Consider the following 16,838-nt stretch of genomic DNA (forward strand, 5'->3'; position numbering starts at 1 on the left):
TTTTAATTTAAAAACTTCTTGATAATTTTAATATGTTATATGTTAAAATTATCATTTTCAATTTTTTTTTACAAAACTTTTAATAAGTATAAAGTGTAGTATAAAAATATTGGAACGTAATTTAATAAAAGAAAATTAATATAATTTTTCCCTTCACTGCTACTTAGTATCAAAAACTAAAAAGCCATTTAATATAACTTGACTCTATTTAATTATTTATATGAAGAGGGAATAAAAAACTTTAAACTGTAGCATTTACATGAACATTCCAATTTCAACTTGTCGACAACGTTAATATTTTATACCTATTATTCATGATAAAATCTCTTATAAAAAGTGTATTATCCAATTTAATGCATAACTATTTAAACATCAACAATATTTTACAAAGTTTAACAAAAAAATTGTAATACACCTATTGTAATAGTTACTCAGTACTCTATTGTATTAATTATTAAGTGATGCAGAAAAAGTATTATAATAAATGGTAATCATTGAGAAGGCTAAGGGGGATAATATAATAAAAATATTATAAAAGCTTTGTGTTCACAATACATTCAAAATACTCATAACTTAATTAAAGCCCAAGTTTTGTTAAGGGTGTTAAAATAATAAATTGTTTCTCAAATCTCTTTATATAAGCGCTAATTAAATGAATGTGCTTATTTTTTAGTTTATACTGAAGTAACCATTTTGTTCTTAAAATAACAAGGCATCACAAGGCTGCCATGAATACATCAGTGAGACAGTAAATACTATTTCGTTATTCTGACACAAGTGTCATAAATTTTTTTGTTATTAAGATTTTGACAGTTAATGCTTATTATCTTTGATCAAATGGCTGATAAAAAAATATCATAAATGATAAGCAAAAAATGGATATCAACTTCATACAAAAACATCTTAAAAGCTTATTAAAAAAAGTATATTACGATTTTCTTTTACTACTTAATATTATACATATAAGAGAGTGAATTTCAGTATTAAAATTCTGATTTCATGTTCAAATCCGTAGGTATTTTATATTATATTATATTAATTATAGCCTTCGTCTTTCAATAGTCAGTAGGAAACTCATATTGTTGTCAATGACACACTCTAGGTATAATATACTTAATACCTAGCTACCTAGCCAACATTATGATACATCTGTCAATTTGAAGATTTGATAAACAAAACATTTTGATTTTGAACTAGCATCGATGTAAGTGTAACTTGAAGCGAACTTTTATTTGTAACAGAAAATATGTATCTCTCGGAAAATATTAAATTCATGTAAAACCTTTCCATAATGTCTAAAATTGAGACTAAATATTTAGTTATCGGAGGCGGTATAGCAGGAGTTACGTGCGTGGAGACCCTGGCTATATTACATCCAGAAGAAAATCTCTTGATTATAACTGCTTCTTCGTTGGTGAAAAGAGTAACTAATGTCAGTTTCTACGCCAAGACTGTAGTAAAATTTGATGTAGCGGATACAGAAGCAAGTTCCTTGATGAAAATACACCCAAACCTCAAGATTATATATGACTCATTGAAGTTTCTTGACACTAAGAATAAGATAGCCTTAACAGATGATGGGACTGAAGTGCATTATGATGTTGTTTGTGTATGTACAGGTGGACTACCAAAACTTATTGTGGACTCAAATAAAAGCAAAAGAATCCTTGGTATCAGAGACACAGAGTCCGTCAGAGAGTTTCAGGAGAGATTGACTAACGGCCATAGAATGGTCATCATTGGTAATGGGGGTATAGCATCAGAAATTGTTCATGCAACAACCGGCATCCAGAAAGTGTGGGTTATTCGAGATGACTATATATCCGCTACCTTTATTGACCCTGGAGCTGCTGAATTTTTTCAAAATAGTTTTAAAAATAAAAGTGATGTGAATAATCAGACTGTGTTACGAAGACATGTGTTTACAGAAGAAGACACTGTTATATCATTAAATAAGGATATAAAATCGGCAGCGCTCGGTCCAGATTGGTATAAAAAGTTAGAAAACACCAGAAATGAGAGTGGAGAACAGGAATTGGAAATTATTTATAAGGTGGAAGTTGAATCTGTTGTTGAGATAAATGAAGAATATGCTTTAGAAGTGAAGTTGACAAATGGTAGAATTATTAAATGTGATTTTGTTGTTTCGGCGACGGGGGTGGAACCTGCCGTTAATTTTGTCTGGGATCAGGAACCAAAGAGAGGACCGGACGGGGGTCTGGCGGTGAATGAGTTTCAAGAAACTTCCATTAACGATGTGTTTGCTGCAGGAGATGTGGTATTTGCTAACTGGCAAACCTCTCCTCATTGGTTTCAATTGAGATTATGGACTCAGGCGAGGCAAATGGCTGGTATGGCCGCCAAAGCAATGCATGCCAAGATTGTAAAGGAAGATATATGGCAAGACTTCTGTTTTGAGCTGTTTACACATTGCACTACACTTTTTGGCTACAGAGTTGTACTACTAGGGAAATATAATGGACAAGGTCTCGGTACGGATTATGAGATCTTATTAAGAACGACTCCACAAAAAGAATACATTAAATTTGTCCTACAAAATGGAAGACTTCAAGGAGCTATTCTGATAGGGGAAACAGATTTGGAGGAAATGTGTGAAAACTTAATCCTGGATCAGATTGATCTGAGTCCCTTTGGAGATGATATTCTAGATCCTGATATTGATATTGATGACTATTTTGATTAGAATTGTTTTTATTATTTAGAAATCACTTTTTATCATCATAAGTCACAGTATGGGTGTCAATGTAGAGCTATTCTGGAAGAGGAAACCTATAGACACTTAAAAACATCAGGAAAAACTTGTAAAGCAAAAACATCGTAACACTCAGATTGCTGTAGACATAACCAGATGTTATTCCAAAATATTTAACATGGTATATTATATAATGGACCTTGGAGATAACCTGCAAGTGCCTTCGCTAGTGTATTTTAGTTACCTCCTATTTCTCAAACAGCTTAAAATACAAAGTAACTGAGAATTCTCTTGATATATGAATTACTGTCTTAAATATTAATTGTGAGGTGATATTTAGGTTGTTATCTATTTATTGCAAGTACGTGTAAATATTTAATTAAAATGCTAATTAAAGATTGATATCCTTTGTGTTTTTTTTTTATTTTGAAAACGATAATGTAGTAATGGCAAAATTTCTTGAGACTTATATTTTTACAGATTTGTAAGAGACACGTAGATATATTTTATACATTATATGCAACTTAAAAAAATATACATAAAAATATAATTCGAAAGCAATTTCATAAAAGATTTCTCATTAAAAAAAAAATCGCATAATATAAACTACATTTCATAAATACTCCCATAAGTTTTTATATCGTATTAATAATTATTTTTTTGGAAATTTCTGTATATTTAAGTATGCACTACGCAAAATAAAAGACCACTGACAGTTGCTGAGACTATATTTAATTTAAAATTTGAGCAAGCAAGAGTTCAGAGCAGCTTAAATAGCGACCGCTACTAAATAGAAAGTTGTCAATGTCAGTTACATTAGTAGACTAGCTCATAGTCCTTATTCGCAATTTGTACATTGTTGGGTGTTGAGTGAATAATAGCAGTTTTTCTGGGAATTGTTTAAAATTATCAATATATTATCTTAATTACGTTATTAAATATATTTGCGATCAAAATATTCATTTTTAAATATATAGATATAACAAAGCAAGAATTAACGTATTATAATTATTATCTCCATTGTGTTTTCATTGTCTCCGTCTATTGTTAAAAATGCCAATTTTATTTAGTGTGGTTGCTCGTGGGACAGTAGTATTGGCAAAATATGCAACGTGTGCCGGAAATTTCACCGAAGTTACAGAACAAATACTATCGAAAATTCCGCCCCACGATGACAAACTTACCTACTCTCACGGAAATTACCTCTTTCATTACATTGCTGAAAACAAGCTTGTATATTTCTGCATTACCGACGACGTAAGTTTTTAAACAATGTCTCTTCATCAGATTAATTTATAAGGTTTTACATTTTCCTCAGTGAAAACTTAAGAAGTACTTCGTTCTTTTAGAAATTCCAACGTTCGAGAGCATTCCTATTTCTAAACGAGATCAAAAGGCGATTTATAACATCATTTGGGGACACAGCGCAAACCGCTATACCATATGCAATGAACAGTGAATTCGCTAGAATCCTTGCAACAGAAATGAAGCACTACAGTGACTCGAAAGATCTAGAAGCCATATCCAGAGTACACGGAGAGCTGGATGAGCTTAAAAATATCATGGTCAAAAACATAGGTGAGTAACTCCACTGATGCTATAAATTATAAGAGAAAAAAGAAAACATAAGGAAATGATTCATTGAAAATAATGAAAAAGATAATTATGTTTATTATATGTCTCCAAGAGTAACTACAAGATATTTATTGATATAAATTTTAATACCGTTTGTAAACAAATTCAACTTTTTGTTACTTCACTCACTTCCCGATCTGTTTACTACGTTATTATCACCGTACGCTAAACGAGTTGCATTGAGAGTGATTTATTTAATTAATTGTTTGTTTATTTTCTCAAACGGACAAAGGATCCTATCATTGTGATATATTATCTAAATATTAAAATAATTAATGCGCTATAATTCAATACATACATTTTTACTCGGATACTATCGATTTTGTTTGCATGACTCGGTTTCTTGCGGATTTCATATAGATAATAAAATAAATTGATATGCTAAGGAAGCAAAGTAACTTGATTGTCGAGACTATATTGTACTTTAATTGTTGGGACTTAGTCAACTTGACAAATAACAAGACCAACTGACGGAGACGGACATTTGAATATCGTCTGCCAGTGATCACGGTTGCTGCAAAGTAACCAAAACTGGTAGTATGTAGTCTAAAACAATACAAAACGCATAGTACATCCAAAAACATAGGTTTTATTTGTATCGAGGTTGTCTGTACATTTCATACACTATACAGGAAACATTACTACAATTATATGTAAATGATTGAAATTACATCTAGTTCCTAACTAACTGAGGTTCGAAGTGCTTATTTGGTATAGATAATAGTTATCTTCATAAATTTTAAACTACGGAAAGATCAGAAATCGAACCCGCTTAAAATAACTTAAACAGTTATAAAAAAAATTGTAAAGTACCTATTAAAAACTTATTAAATGTAGACTTTGATGCAAAAGTAGTGTCTTTTGTGATATTTAAATAAGTAATAATTATATTACTTAGTGTGTAGTTACAGTTCGATTCAGAACTAGTTGTTTGCTATGACTTTGTCTACATAGATTTTGAAATTAAGTTCGAAGAACAAAACAATACTAAAAAGATCGATCTTAGTGAATTAATGTCCATTTATGAGAATTTATTGTTTGTTCTGCTGTATCAGCTATAAGACCGCAGGGTTTCATTAAAAAATATTCAGTAATTTTTGTGGGAACAAAAGAATTAATTCTTATAATCTTTGCCACATAAATACAGAAGAGTCTTAGGTAATTTTAAAATTATAATACATGGATTTACAATTTTATATTATTGAAGAAATGGACACTATAATAGTTTTATTTTAAACATTTTTATTAAAAATATTCTTGATTCCTTTTAGTGACGACATTAAAGACATCTTTTCTATTATCAGTTATATTAGTGGTTGTCACAGTATTAAGTACAAATTCTTTATAGCATATGTTCGGTACTCTGTAAATTTAACTATGTTTCTATAAATTCTCATAACACGGATGATTATGCTGGCTCGTGTCAGACACTTAATAGAGTAATGATAGGCGAAAAGTGACTTGTGTCATTTTGGAAAAGTCCTATATTAAACAAACATAGGTAAGAATGACCGCAACATCTGACTTTCAAACAAAAACTGCATCAAAATAGGTTGATCTGTTTCAGAGCTATGATGCAACATGTAGATACACACAGGCATTGAAGATAACAACACCCCACTTTTTACATTGTCGGTTAAAACACACTAATTATGGCTTAAACGTTACTCACTTTTAAATGAATATGTATTTATATACACACACATATTTATCTGGCCTTCGAATGTGTTCCAACAATAAATGATATCAATAAATTAATTATTTTCCAAACCTTAATGGAATTTAATCAAATAGCTAATTATAATAAAATACGTAACCCATTAGTAGTATGTTCTGTAAACACAGCATTGATTGAAACAGGATAATGTGATATGTGATCTTTAATATGTTAGTGTGAATGAACCTTTCTACTTTTGAGATCAAGGCTATCTACATATATTTATTATCTGTCATACAATAGTACAACCTTCTTACACATAGCAATGTTTTGTTTACACTATATCAGCCTATCCTTGGACTTTCCTACCTGTATATAGATCTATATATATATGAAAAAAAATTAATATAGTTTTTACTTTATTAATAATAAGATATATATATAACACTATTATATTATATATAATATTTTGTTACAGATAGCATGGCAATGCGAGGTGAAAAACTGGAGTTGCTCGTTAACAAGGCGGATAATCTGGCCACCAGCGTAAGTTAATATTTTTTAACTAATTTTATTTTTACATAACATCTGTGTAATACTAAGGTGGGAAAAAAAAATTCAAATGTACTTATATCTTTGATTCGGTATGTAATAGATTGAATTTCAATGCCAAATGATCTCGTTTCCAGAAGATTCCGTTGAATAAACCAGGAACCATTTTACCAGCCGTAGTGTCCTTTCTATATGCTTCACATTAATATTATTTCAGTAAATTAATATCACATATATATTTTGTTTGCTATTTAATAAAGTTTAAACATTTATTTGAAGGTCAAAGATGTAAATGGTATTTTATATATTATATATTCAACACCTGTTGTTTTTACATATAACCGGTTATATTAAAATATATTGTTAAAATGACAAAATCGTTATATTTGATTATTTTTTCTTGTTTTTTGATTTTATTTTAGAATTAATTATAAATCTGGAAATGTTTCAAAGCTGAATATCAGTTCTCGTTAAAAATGTTTTTCCCAGATAGTTTTCTTTCACAGATCAGATCAGTATCATTATAATGTTTTTTCTTTTACATTCATGAATATATTATATTATAGTGTAGGTTAATGAAAGAAATAACCGAAAAAATTCAGTGTGTAGCTTATAGATTCAAAAATTTGATAAGGTCACTGAACAAAAGATAAGCATGCTTTAAACACATGTTACACGAGTTGGAGATTCGATACAAACTATAAAATAAATTAAAAATATGTTTCATTTGCCCCTAGTCTGTATCATATCGAACGTCAGCGAGGACGTTGCAGCGCTCGTTGTTCTGGAAAAACATGAAGATGTACTTCATCCTAGCGGTGATAGCTGCGTTCGCAATATATTTGATAGGAGCCATGGCGTGCGGCGGACTGGCCTGGAAATCGTGTGTCGCTTAAAATATAACGATAACCAACAAACAGTTATTCGACTTGAATTTGACATATTCCTATTTCCTCCGTGTAACCTTTAAATGGTGTAGGTAATAAGCTTCATAAGACAACATAGTAAAAAAGTTGTCCCACTGATTAGTTTGACGTCTCAGATTTCGTCACAAATTTCAAGTACAAAATTTGGATTGGACTCTTATTATTAGATACATACTAATAAATTACTTAATCCATCTCAAATTGTTGATAAAATTTATGTCTTATTCTTTTCTGTTTGTTAGTTAATTATATATAATTTTATTTAATTATATTACTTTTTATTTAATATATTACACCTAAAATTTATACAATGTATGTCTACTGCGATATTTAAAAAAGTAATTTAAATGTCAAAATAATGTCAGAAATGACACTTACACTAGTTACTTCCTATTAAATGTAATCCGGTCTATAGAAATAAATAATAGCAAAATATATTCCATTCTTTATAAAGTGTCTTAATTTACATTATTTCATTATTGTTTGGGGTGATAGGTCATTTAAAATACTATCTAAGTTATGTGTGACAAATAATTCTCGATAAAAATACTAGAATTCACCTATTCTGTTGTGGCTGTTAAAATGTATGTGAATCGTAATTTGTATGATGTATTATGAGATCAATGATCTCAGATCATTGTTCGTATAATCGGCGTAATATCCCCCGATGTACATCCGACTAGAGACATATATAATTGTTTTATATTATAGATTTATTTCATTGTAAGACTTTTAAAGTATTGTGATATCGTATTGTAAGAAGTAATAACCGTTTGAAAATAAAGTTGTAGATTATTTGGTGTTTTATTTTTTTATATTTCTTTATGTCAGATTCGTTTTCAATAGAAGTGATTAGAAGAAAAAATATTTAAACGCTAACGAGTAAGATTACGGTGCCATGGATTTGTGTTCTCTCGCTAACAGCGCATACACGCCTTATATTACTAGGCACTGATAGGAGTAGCAGGCAAAGCACCCGCCGCTTTTTTACATTAAATCTCTCTTTTATTTATCCATAAAGTGAATAATTAAAAAAAAATTTCTTCGTTATAGTTCGGTTTATTCATAAAAGCGTGGTTTTTAAAGTTTTTTTTTTACACTTTTATTTATTTTCCGTTTTTTAGTTCGGCTAACTGCCGAAGCGTGATTTTAGCTTAGTGTTCGGAACAGAAAAGTGCGCATTCGCAAGACCAGACGCTTGGACTACCTTGCTCTCACGTAAAGGAGGCTGGAATATATTATTCAATCCTGAAGATCCTAATTAGGATAGTGGAATAAAATTATTGTATTGACATCGGTTCTCGATAATTCTAGCAAGTATAAATGAAATATGGCCGTGTAGAGTGGGTTACAATCAAATCCAAAGAAGCCGGTTACAAACAAGCAAACAAACATACAGGTTAAGCCAATAAAATCGTGGTAGAAAATACGCTCATCAGAAAACACTCATTCAACTGGCACTGAGCGAATTTATATCTAGCGAAGTGAGAACAGATTGCGAAGGTGCATCTCCTAGTTTAAAAGCAATTGACAAAAAATTTAATTAAAAATGGTGACAACTACAAATAAACCCGACATCGTAAATTTGTCCTGTTTTTATTTCTTTTAACCTAAACGCCATCTATGAGAAAAAGGAACAAAGAGGTATGGTCATCTTCGAGTGTAGTGTTTATAACTGACAATAGATGGCGGTATACGTCCCTTTAATGTTATAAATTTGCAAAAATTTACCTACTCTCAAATTGAATTTTTTGTATCTAGTACGCTAATTCTAAGTTAGCACCGTCGTAGCACAGAGGAAATACGAAACGTTTCTTGTTTCTCATTCAGTAACCTACGTTAAGTCGACTATGTAAACTACTTAGTATCAATGGATTCACCGTGCGGGTGCTGGGTCTATCGCGTTGCAGGGAGAGGAGCTTCAAGAGTGCCTGGGACTTGCGACTCAGTTGTAGGTTTAAGGGGCCCCTATCTAACGCGCGCCAAACGCTCACTTCCACCTTCCGAACTCCTCTCTCTATGTACACAATTTTGTACACAATTTGAAACGAACCTACTAGGGCTACCTTCGGAGTATGTACTAAGAATGAATTGATGTTACTAAATTACTCTGATTTGGGAGAGTCATTTGGAATATATCGAAATAAAGTTTTAGCAGTGCTGGCGACCAATCATGATTTAAGATGCGCCATTTTAGTGCGAATTTGATGCAAAAATCTCTTATGTCTAACCACTCGTTCTGCATCTCTAAACTCATTACATGGATCTATCTAATATTAGCACTATCGTCTTACCGAATAAAAGTCTCATTAAAGATTAAAGCTCGTAATCTTGTGACCGTATAAAGATAGTTGCGATGTATATAACATTTATTTATATAAAAAAGTCTGCGTTTTGAATTCGTCTGATTCTGACGTCTGAGTCTGAGTCTGAGTCTGAAGTGCTGTTTATTTTATTGTTATTAAGAGCACTTCCTGCTCTACAAAATGTAGAAGAGGGATGAGTCATTTGTTTGTCATAAATTAGAGTAACTTACGATATTGTATCATTCCTAAAAAAATTTTTAAATTTAAGTAACAATTTTATATCGGATTTCTTAAAAAATTGTAGAGAATTTTATTTAGTTGAGAGAAATTGTCTAATCAGGAAAATTAAAAGCAGTGTCCTGACGAGTGACGTGAGCAATAATGAATGTGAAATACTGAGGTAATAAATCAATTCAAGGATATGAAGGCTCGTTCATGTACCCAGAGACCTGTTTCACCAACATTAATTTCGAACAGAAATCCAGCAGTGCATATCAGATGTGACGTGGTCCCGACAGATGGGCAATGGGAACGAATTTATCAAACCCCGCGCGCTTAAAATGTAAGCTTTCTACGAAATTACGATTTGGTAAACGATCAAAGGACTGACATCAGTTTTGGTGTATCCAAAGGCTATTGTAAGGCAGAAACCATGTAAGTTTTCAATAGAAAATGGAACTAACATTATGTACTATTTTTGGCAAAAATGACATTGCATTGAGTAATATCATTTAAAATTTTCATGAATGCCACATTTAATTATCGTCTAAATATATGTTTCTGTGTGTGCTTAAACCGAATTTTCCTTGCATCTTCTCTAACCGAGTTTACTAGGAGACGAGATGAAACTGTCACAAGTGTGTATGTCTGTAATCCCAATGACATTAAAGACAGTTCCCACTATTCGTCAGACTAAGACACTTGAAATTACAGCATGTTAATTAGACATAAGGTAATCTGGAGTTTGATTATCCGCTCATAGATTAATTTCGTGAGAAAATTGATAACTTGTTTGATTAAGCTGTCTAACTAACTAACTAACGCGGAATTATCTAACGCTATAACTTTAATGAAGGACAATTTAAATCAATGGCGTATTCAGCGATAGCATCTTAGTTGTTTTTTCTTTAAACTTTTAGTTTATTCTAGTTAAGTTATTTTAAAATATTTTATTGAGTTACCATCTGGCGACAACGACTCGTTAACGTGGATATATATGTAATAGACATATGTTAGTATTGTTAGTAGAATTATGGTTTTACGATTTTCTACAGCGTTTATTCCCTTCATAAATTAACTTCATTAACTAAGACCTTTATTTCGTCTGTCCGTGTTCCCGGTTGGTGCAAAGTTACCTAAACTTAGAGTAAAATGTCATATAATGAATCGGAAAGTAAAACTGAAAATCATAGTTTCATATAAATGATTATTTAATTTAAGATAAATAGTTGTCTTTGGTTGTTTAAGTCGAACTACTGTTTGTGTTAGATCCTCTAAGATTCGAGCACTTTCTAAGATTATATTAAGTAAAAATAAGATATAAAAAGATTTTTTTTAAAAAACCTTTCTTCAAATAGGGTTCATTTTGTCAATTTATTTATTTCATTCAATTTACTTATAAAAGGGTCTCTATTACCGTCCCAAACATGCTTTAGACCGCGAATGTTTAAATTTTGAAATGTCTATATACCTATAACTGTCTAATAAGTAATATAACTTAAACTAATAAGTTTAGGGATTTAGTTCTAGCCATTTTTATAAATAAAGGTAGTACACCAATTCACATCCCCGAAATGTAAGCCGAATTTCGGTAGCGTCAAATTGATCCTAGCGTGGACCCCTCCGACCCTCCGCGCGGCAATCGAGCACCGACCGTCGGGCGAGAGGTCGTGTGTCGAGTTGCGAGGTTCCGACTTACGAGTTACGTATTCCGAGTTACGTGTTACGACTACGGTACGATGTCTATTACGTTTAACGTAAATGACCTTTAACGTGCTCCGTACATTTTTTTTTGTTTTATAAAGTTTTCTGAATAAGTTTTTTCAATTAATTCAACTTGTTTTCATCAATGGTCTGCGAATGTTAATAGGTTGAATACTAATAGATTATCCAGTGGACGTACGGGATGGTTCGGTTGTAACAATAGCCGGGACAATATATCTGCTATAAATATTTATAAGAGTTACCTAGCCTTCACAGACGCCGCTGTGATTTATAACACATCATTATTTTGGCAGTGTTGGATGAGTTGAATGTTTGTTAGCGTAGCGTTCATAATGCCAACATTGTGTTAAATTACTTTTAGAACTTTAATTGTTTGTAGGGATTTCTATTTCGAGGAATCGTTTAGTTCGTTTAAAATTAATAGCTTTATTATTATATGTCCATAGCGTGTTTCTAGCCTGTGTGAGACGGGAAGCGGCGTCGATTTTGGGGAATGTTAAACCGGGAACACTCCGGGTCATTGTTCCTTAGTTGGAAATGTTGTTTTCGGTATCGCTGACATAAATTACTTTAACCGTTTGATTCCTTTGTTTTTAGTGACGTTTGTTTATCGGTATATATTCGTCGATAAAGATAAAAAGCGTTAATTCTTTTAGTTTTACGAGATTAAATGATGGGTTAGTGTCTACTAGCTACTAGCTGACAAAGAACTCAAGAAATGGATAGAACTATGGTAACAGTGTTGAATGGAATGTGAAATACTATTGTAAAGATGGATGACAGTTCGCCTGATCTGTCGCTGAAGCTGCGGCGGGGTTCGAGCGACTCCCGGGAGTCTTTTTACATGGACTTCGCTCAAGGCATCGATTCTGATATCGAGGAAGTGACGACCATTGAGCGAATTATACCCGAGCATCCGGGGAGGGAGGGTGATTCCGACACTCTGGCAACACCTTCCGGCCTCGATGACAAGGATCTGTCACAATGGTAAGATTCAGAAATTAATTATCTTGGAATGTATCGATGCTTCTCTCTGTACTTTATCTATTTAAACATTTATCTATGGCGATTTTACGACAAAGACTCCTTTCTTATATAATTTTTGTTCTTGTCGACATTAAAAATATATTTAAGATGCTTTTTTTAGTTTTTACCTTACCTAGATCTTACTACTTTATCAATGAAAGGTTAACCTAAAATGTTGTATTACTAATATTTCACGAAAATATTAAATGAAAAAAACTATACGTTCATAAAAAATGATTCATTAACAAAACATAAACAAAATAATTGTCTGTGTGAGGTACCGTTGCTTGCATTCTAACAGGTAAAAAAATAATCTTCTTTACACTCCAGATATTTTCCTGTTTGTAATGTTATTATTACTAAAAAAGTGTCAACAATATTAATACGAAATACAAATCTCGTTTATTGTCCGATTAGTTGTGACAAATGGCGTACATTGTTAAATTCTACCACAAAATGGCTTTCAATAATGTACAAAGTTTGCCAACTTATTGATAGTTCACGAATTATCTGTTAACTTACCCGACACGATAAATTTGTAACTTTAAACCGTTGTTATATTTCAGGTTGTGTCTGTTCATTGTAAAACGAAGAATGTATAATAATTATTCATAGCATTTTGTGGTATATTTCCAATGTTAATGAAAGCTTTTAAAATCAATAATCAATATGAAAAGCCGTCACACTAGTCTTTGTAATGTTTCTGTATAAATGAAACGGAGTAGAGTATGTCTTCAACATATGTGGAGCAACACCGCAGGAAATTGTTATAGCAGCACTCGTTTGACGAGTTTGATGCCTTTCTCTTGAGGTCAGATAAACCACACTTGGAGACCTCTTATCACGGAAGGACCTTTAAAGCAATTTAAGCTTACAATCGGTTCACGAGCTTCATCATGATTAAAAATATTCAGGATTTTCATAAGATGTAATTTAAATTTTATATCATCTGGAGTAAAATTTGGGAGCTTACCGCAATAACTTTTCCGTTAAGTTTAAAATAAATCAAAAAGATTTTTATATGTTATTAAACTAAAATAAACAAGAAATATAATTTAAAATATAGAAACCACTAAACACTAGCTACAACAACATTTTACAGTTATTATTTGTCACTAGGGATGTATACAATAAAAAAATAACTAAAGGAATGCAGCCTATATTATATAATAGTGTTGCTATATCTAAAATATCAACGTCAAATACAACGAAAAAGTTTTTCAAGTACTTTTAAACCGTTGTTAATAGTCTTATTAAGTAATTTTTATTATTAAAATCGAAACGTTTAAGTCATAATAATTATATCTGTAATATATAAATGTGTTAAAATAAGTGTTTGTATTTGAGAATGTTGCCATATTAATTTCATTTGTTAGTTGTCGTCATAATATTTGTGCGGTACTCGGTAGGCGATAGAACCAGCGCTATTGAAGAGCGTGAATAAGATTTACGGTTTAAACTTAATGTGGTTTTAACGACGCTCTCATTCAACTCAATATATTTTTACACTTCACGTATGATACGGATGTTTTTTTTTTATTGCATTGCATTTTTATTTCTGTTCACAGTCCACAGTTCTTTTGGCTTTATTTAACTGAGGTGGGTTGTAAAATTTTAATGATGATATTTCAGCCTCGCTTATTTGGGCTGATAATAATAGATGGCGTAGTATTATTTTGATGTGATCGTAAATACCCAGACGGAATCTGTATTTTGTATAAAGTTTATTTCTAATTAATTAAATAAGGGACGGTGGAAAGTTGTGATTTATAGTTCTTAAGATTAGATTGTTGGTATAAAATAAAGTACTCCTTATATAGTCCGAGTAAGATAATCATTTTAATAATAATTAATTTTCATATCCTTTCGTAGTTTCAGATAATACAGTCATGCGAACTCGGAACTCCGTTGTTTGTTATATTCTAACATAGTCTGCATTGCGTTTTGTTGCGTCATCCATATAAAATTAATAAAATTGATAATAATGTAATTGATATAATTTTTTCTCGGAAAATTCAAAGCTTTTCTCGGAAACTGACTAAACAATTAACACTGTCATTGCGATGCATCATGCACAGTCTTAAAATAAAATTCAGATAGTTCTACGGTATGTGTTATGTTTATTGTTTACGATTGAATTGATTTAATTTTTTTTTTTTGTCGTTAAAAAATGAAACCGGCGAACTAATATCTGGTAAGTACAATGTGAGAGCGAAACAAAGTACAATGCAAAGTAGAGCAATGTGCAGGGATTTTAGCTGCAATTAGGCCAGAAGGTACTTAGGAATTACACTGCATTTATTCTTTTTACTTTGAGATCTAAGACTTTCGAGAGTATTAATAGATATAAACTAATATTTTGTGGATTTACATTCTTGTGGATTCTCTTCTCGTCCGCCCGTGATCAGGGTTGCTGCAAAGTAGCCGAAACGTCGGAAGTATGTTGTTAAAATAATCATAAACGCGTAGTAAATCCGAAAAATATAAGTTTTATTTTAATAGAAATGTCATGAAATAAATAAATGAAGCAAAGCATTTGAATATGTTGTTAAGTGAATCGTTTGGATAAATTAGAAATGTCGTTACACCAGACTTCCCTGATTATAAAATGAATTAAAATACTCAAAGCAGAACATTTTTAATGCATTAACGGTGTGGACTAGGATGCCGTATCTTAATCAATGCATTAACTGTATCCTGGAGAGCTCACTAGGAACGCCAGTTCACCGACGGCGCATGTATTCACTACACTGAGCCAGGCACGTTTTCTTTACAAATCTTGTTTTATGCCGCACCTGATCAGGGTGGATTTGATAAGACAGTGCCTTGAATAGCAAATTACGATTCTTTTTTTTAATAAACATCTGTATATTTTACGTTTCTTCTAGTTTTGTCTTGTTATTACGATGTTTTTGTTATGCTACGTTATTAATAGAATGTTTCAAGATAATTTGAGGAAATGTTTTATGCTTAGAATTTTTTTAAGCATATTAGATTAAATTCATATAAATATTTTTAACTTTTATGAGAGAATTCTTTATTTCGTATGTTTTTGAAAAGGTATATTTTCTAATATTATTGTAACAAATTCAAAAAGACGATTATATAAATAATAATTGTATCCATAGAAAGGTAATGTAAAGGTAATATAAAACATTTCGTATTCCTTAACAAAGCTGGGACGGAAGTGATAAGTTATAAATAAAGTGTAATTGCGACCTCGAAAACAATGCTGCGATGACAGTTTATGGCGCGTAACTTGGTTCACAACTTAAAGTAATTAACGGTCACTTCTTGTTGTTGAATTCTGTTTCAATTAGTTTAGATCCATTTACCAATATAATATGTTTTGACTCGAAACAAGAAACAATACGATATAATTCGTGTTCAATCAAGGACTAGAAAGTGCATATGAGAAGCTTTCGTGTCACATCAATCATCGCGTCAAGATATGGAGCGGATGCGTCTTGTGAGGTCTGAGATCATAAATCATGGAAACATTTGTAAAATTAAATAACATTAAAGTTTTTAAGTGCTGTCGCCCTGATTTAATATACTCGTAAAATTGTGATGTAATGTAATAGCTATATATATAATCTATTCATAATATCTTAGATTTTAAGCCGCAATTGATATAAAAGACATGGAAATATGGAAATCATAACTACGCTTAACACTATTATACTACAACCGCATACACCCGACGTTTCGGTTACTTTGCAGCAACCGTGATCACGGTTGTAAATATTAGTCTTAGATATCTTTATATCCTATTTATTTTTTTATTGAGATGGTTTACAGTCTTTGTTTTTTCATGTTTTTGATCATAACATCCAAATCGTTGAGAAAAATGTCACGTCAGTATCCCAGGACCTCACATGACTTGGCAACTTTCCAGAAAAGAGCCACTTCCCCCTTAAAGGTTACCAACGAGCTGGCAACTCTTCTGAGTTTCCGTAGTCCGTTGATGGGAGCTTGCCATTTTCCATTACCATACCAACTCAATGTTTGCATCATTTATATATATGGAGTACACAAATTATTTTCATAAATGTTCGTACATTACACATAATTATTGA

The 16,838-nt window shown here is 31.5% G+C and overlaps 3 protein-coding genes across 4 annotated transcripts in view; all 3 read left to right on the top strand.

Annotated features, from left to right (window-relative positions):
• The first annotated feature begins 1,005 nt into the window (after nt 1-1,005).
• LOC116766452 (pyridine nucleotide-disulfide oxidoreductase domain-containing protein 1) lies at nt 1,006-3,122 on the top strand. Its single transcript, XM_032656294.2, has one exon. It carries the CDS (start codon nt 1,292-1,294, stop codon nt 2,702-2,704), a length of 1,413 nt encoding a protein of 470 aa, XP_032512185.2. The 5' UTR covers nt 1,006-1,291; the 3' UTR covers nt 2,705-3,122.
• A 419-nt stretch (nt 3,123-3,541) lies between these two features.
• On the top strand, nt 3,542-8,278 carry LOC116766286 (vesicle-associated membrane protein 7). The gene is made up of 4 exons (XM_032656093.2): nt 3,542-3,970; nt 4,063-4,291; nt 6,484-6,551; nt 7,295-8,278. Exons 1-4 carry the CDS (start codon nt 3,767-3,769, stop codon nt 7,451-7,453), a joined length of 660 nt encoding a protein of 219 aa, XP_032511984.1. The 5' UTR covers nt 3,542-3,766; the 3' UTR covers nt 7,454-8,278.
• Nucleotides 8,279-11,658: 3,380 nt separating this feature from the next.
• Nucleotides 11,659-16,838, top strand: part of LOC116766129 (proton channel OtopLc) — a 47,214-nt gene continuing 42,034 nt past the window's right edge. Inside the window, exons 1-2 of one of the 2 annotated variants that reach the window (XM_032655816.2) lie at nt 11,659-11,742; nt 12,390-12,720. In XM_032655816.2, coding sequence (XP_032511707.1) covers nt 12,506-12,720 — 215 coding nt within the window. In that variant the 5' untranslated portion in view covers nt 11,659-11,742; nt 12,390-12,505. Of the gene's footprint in view, nt 11,743-12,330; nt 12,721-16,838 lie in introns of both variants that reach the window. The other variant, XM_061522853.1, reaches the window with a different exon arrangement.

Source organism: Danaus plexippus, chromosome 15 (genome assembly GCF_018135715.1).
Source record: "Danaus plexippus chromosome 15, MEX_DaPlex, whole genome shotgun sequence".
In the NCBI taxonomy this organism is placed as follows: domain Eukaryota; kingdom Metazoa; phylum Arthropoda; class Insecta; order Lepidoptera; family Nymphalidae; genus Danaus; species Danaus plexippus.

Excerpts from the sequence above, each read along its gene's own strand:
- LOC116766286 (XM_032656093.2), top strand. The coding sequence starts at position 3,767 with ATGCCAATTTTATTTAGTGTGGTTGCTCGTGGGACAGTAGTATTGGCA. Across the intron at positions 3,971-4,062 it reads ATTTCTGCATTACCGACGAC|AAATTCCAACGTTCGAGAGC; the intron begins GTAAGTTTTTAA and ends TCGTTCTTTTAG. Across the intron at positions 6,552-7,294 it reads CGGATAATCTGGCCACCAGC|TCTGTATCATATCGAACGTC; the intron begins GTAAGTTAATAT and ends ATTTGCCCCTAG.
- LOC116766452 (XM_032656294.2), top strand. The coding sequence starts at position 1,292 with ATGTCTAAAATTGAGACTAAATATTTAGTTATCGGAGGCGGTATAGCA.